Below are 2,324 nucleotides of genomic sequence, written 5' to 3' on the forward strand. Positions count from 1 at the left end.
TGGGAACACAAGCATGTTTGGTTAAGCTTGAAAAGTTTACTTATAAGTAAATAAGTAGATTTTGGAATAAATAATCTTTTATTAGTCAAACTTTAACGACAACTATTAAGTAGTTCAAATGATATGAATCACTTGTATATCCCTTTCAAGAGTATAAAAATACTCACGAGAAGATAAGGCAAAGTCTAATGAGAGGTCTAAGACAATTCTATTTCGCATGTGAAACTGAAGCCCCTTCTCCTTCCCAACTCCCCCAACAAAGGGAAAACAGACTTGTGATTTTTCTTAAAGTAATTCAAATCTCATTCACTCCGATCCATCATCTTGTCCAAAAGAGAGAACTTTCAGAGCCAGTAGCTTATTCTCTCCCTCTGCAAGTCCAATGACTTGGATAATTCAAATTCAGAGGATCGAGCACCTAAAGGAGAAACTCGTAAGCAGGAGCTTCTTGCCAGACTTGCAATGCTTCAAGCCCAAAAGGTCCGTCTCACTGATTACTTGGACGAAAGATCAGCATACCTGACCCAGTTTGCTGAAGAAGCCAATGCTGAAATTGACCAGATAGGAGAAAATGCCCTGAGTGAATTGGACGAAGCCGGTGCCAGGGTCTGTTCAACTTCTTTTATATTAAAGGCATAAAAAAATTAGACCTCTTTGGAAATTTCATCTGTAAATAACTGGATTTATTCATTTGTTGAGCAGATAATGGAAAATATAGAGAGCCAGATGCAAGCCTTTGAAGAATCTGCGGAGATGAAGAAATTAGAGATTGAGAAGAACGAACAAACAGTAACAGACTTTGAAGACCAAATTGAAAGAGAGAGAAATGAAAGGTTATTATTCAAAAACTTGAAGGCAAAAACACCAATTGAAGTAGAGAAAGACAAGGAAGAGGCAGAGAAAATCAGGGAGCTTACCAAAAAAAATTCAGGTTCAGTAACTAGAAGGACAATTTACCATGCACTGATTGGCGTAGTAATCATTGGCATACTTTGAAGGTTGCAGTTCTCGCGAGATTTTAGTCAGTTTGCTTTCTCAACTCATCTACAAGCAGAATATGTTATCAGAAACAGAGAGAATAGAGCGACAGAATAACAAAGAAAAGAATGAGTGAAGTGCACTTTTCTCCTGTTGAACGATCTTACCATAAATGCAGCGTATATAGCCCCAAATACGATATCAAGAAACCTTGCTTTTCAATTGGCCTCTATGTTTGGTGATACCAACTCAGTCGCCGAAACCCACTTTGTAACTGATGCTTTATTGGAATTATTGTCCACAGGATATCAATGTAAAATAGAAGGAAAAAATAATTTAAGTTGTAACCTTCTGCATTTTCATGACTCGTCAGGAATGTGATCTAGAAGGAAGTAAAACGCCAAACAAAATGAAGCTTTTGAGGTTCCTAAGTCTTGTTACTCTAAACAGAGAACTTCTCACCGAATACGATGTAGCATGAATTATAACTCCAAATAAAATATTATTACCTGGGGCTGATATGTCAGGCTAACCTCCCTTTTGCATCAAACGTTTGTTTGGTGACACCACTATGATCACCAAAGCCATGCAATGTTTGATGCTTAACAACATTTCATCCATACACATGATTAGGAAAACAGGAGAGAGCACAACTATTTTTGAAGAATGGAATTTTGTCGCGACTAGATTAAGCCCTGTTTGAGCCCCATTTTTTAAAAATTCATTTTTTCCCAAACTCATTTTCAACCACATATTCTCCCGATACAATAATTTACATGTAAACCCAAAATTTTTCCATACTTATTAACCACATATTCTCCAAAAAAATTACTATTACAAAATCTATTCTACTGAAAAATGGAGCTCAAAAATAGTGTAAATAGACATACTACCACATTTCTAGCTCACAGTAAGCATGCCATCTTAATCAAAGTGAAAAGAAAAGAACTGTTTGGATATTCTAGAATTGATACAGGATTGCTGACAGCTTTGCATCCAAGTTAAAGAAAAAAAGGGGGGGCAAACAAGTGCTACCTTGTTCAAATTTTATGAATCACATCATGCTATTTGATGCCTCGTACAAACTGGAGAGCCTGCCTTATTTACTACAGTTCCCAAAAATGTAGCTATAATGCATCATAATGGCCCGATCTTTTTAAGTTGCGATTGATTCATATGAATCATGATGTTCCTCGATATGCGAAAAGCTTCAAACTTTACAGGCTTGGACCTTGTCAGTGGAGTTAGTGACCTTAAATCTGAGACCAAGTAGCTGTTCTAATCACCTTAAATGATTGTCCGGGCAACCTATCCCACCTGTAGATATAAAGTTTATAATGGAAACA

The 2,324-nt window shown here is 36.7% G+C and overlaps 1 protein-coding gene across 1 annotated transcript; it reads left to right on the forward strand.

Annotated features, from left to right (window-relative positions):
* Window positions 1-357: 357 nt before the first annotated feature.
* On the forward strand, window positions 358-1,983 carry LOC111377477 (the record flags this gene model as incomplete). The annotated part of the gene is given in 3 exon segments (XM_023000584.1): window positions 358-606; window positions 703-1,016; window positions 1,018-1,983. Coding segments are annotated over 3 exon segments (660 nt in total), but the record flags the coding sequence as incomplete, so codon positions are not given.
* Between the last annotated feature and the right edge of the window lie 341 nt (window positions 1,984-2,324).

This window comes from Olea europaea, unplaced genomic scaffold (assembly GCF_002742605.1).
Source record: "Olea europaea var. sylvestris unplaced genomic scaffold, O_europaea_v1 scaffold16605, whole genome shotgun sequence".
Taxonomy (NCBI): domain Eukaryota; kingdom Viridiplantae; phylum Streptophyta; class Magnoliopsida; order Lamiales; family Oleaceae; genus Olea; species Olea europaea.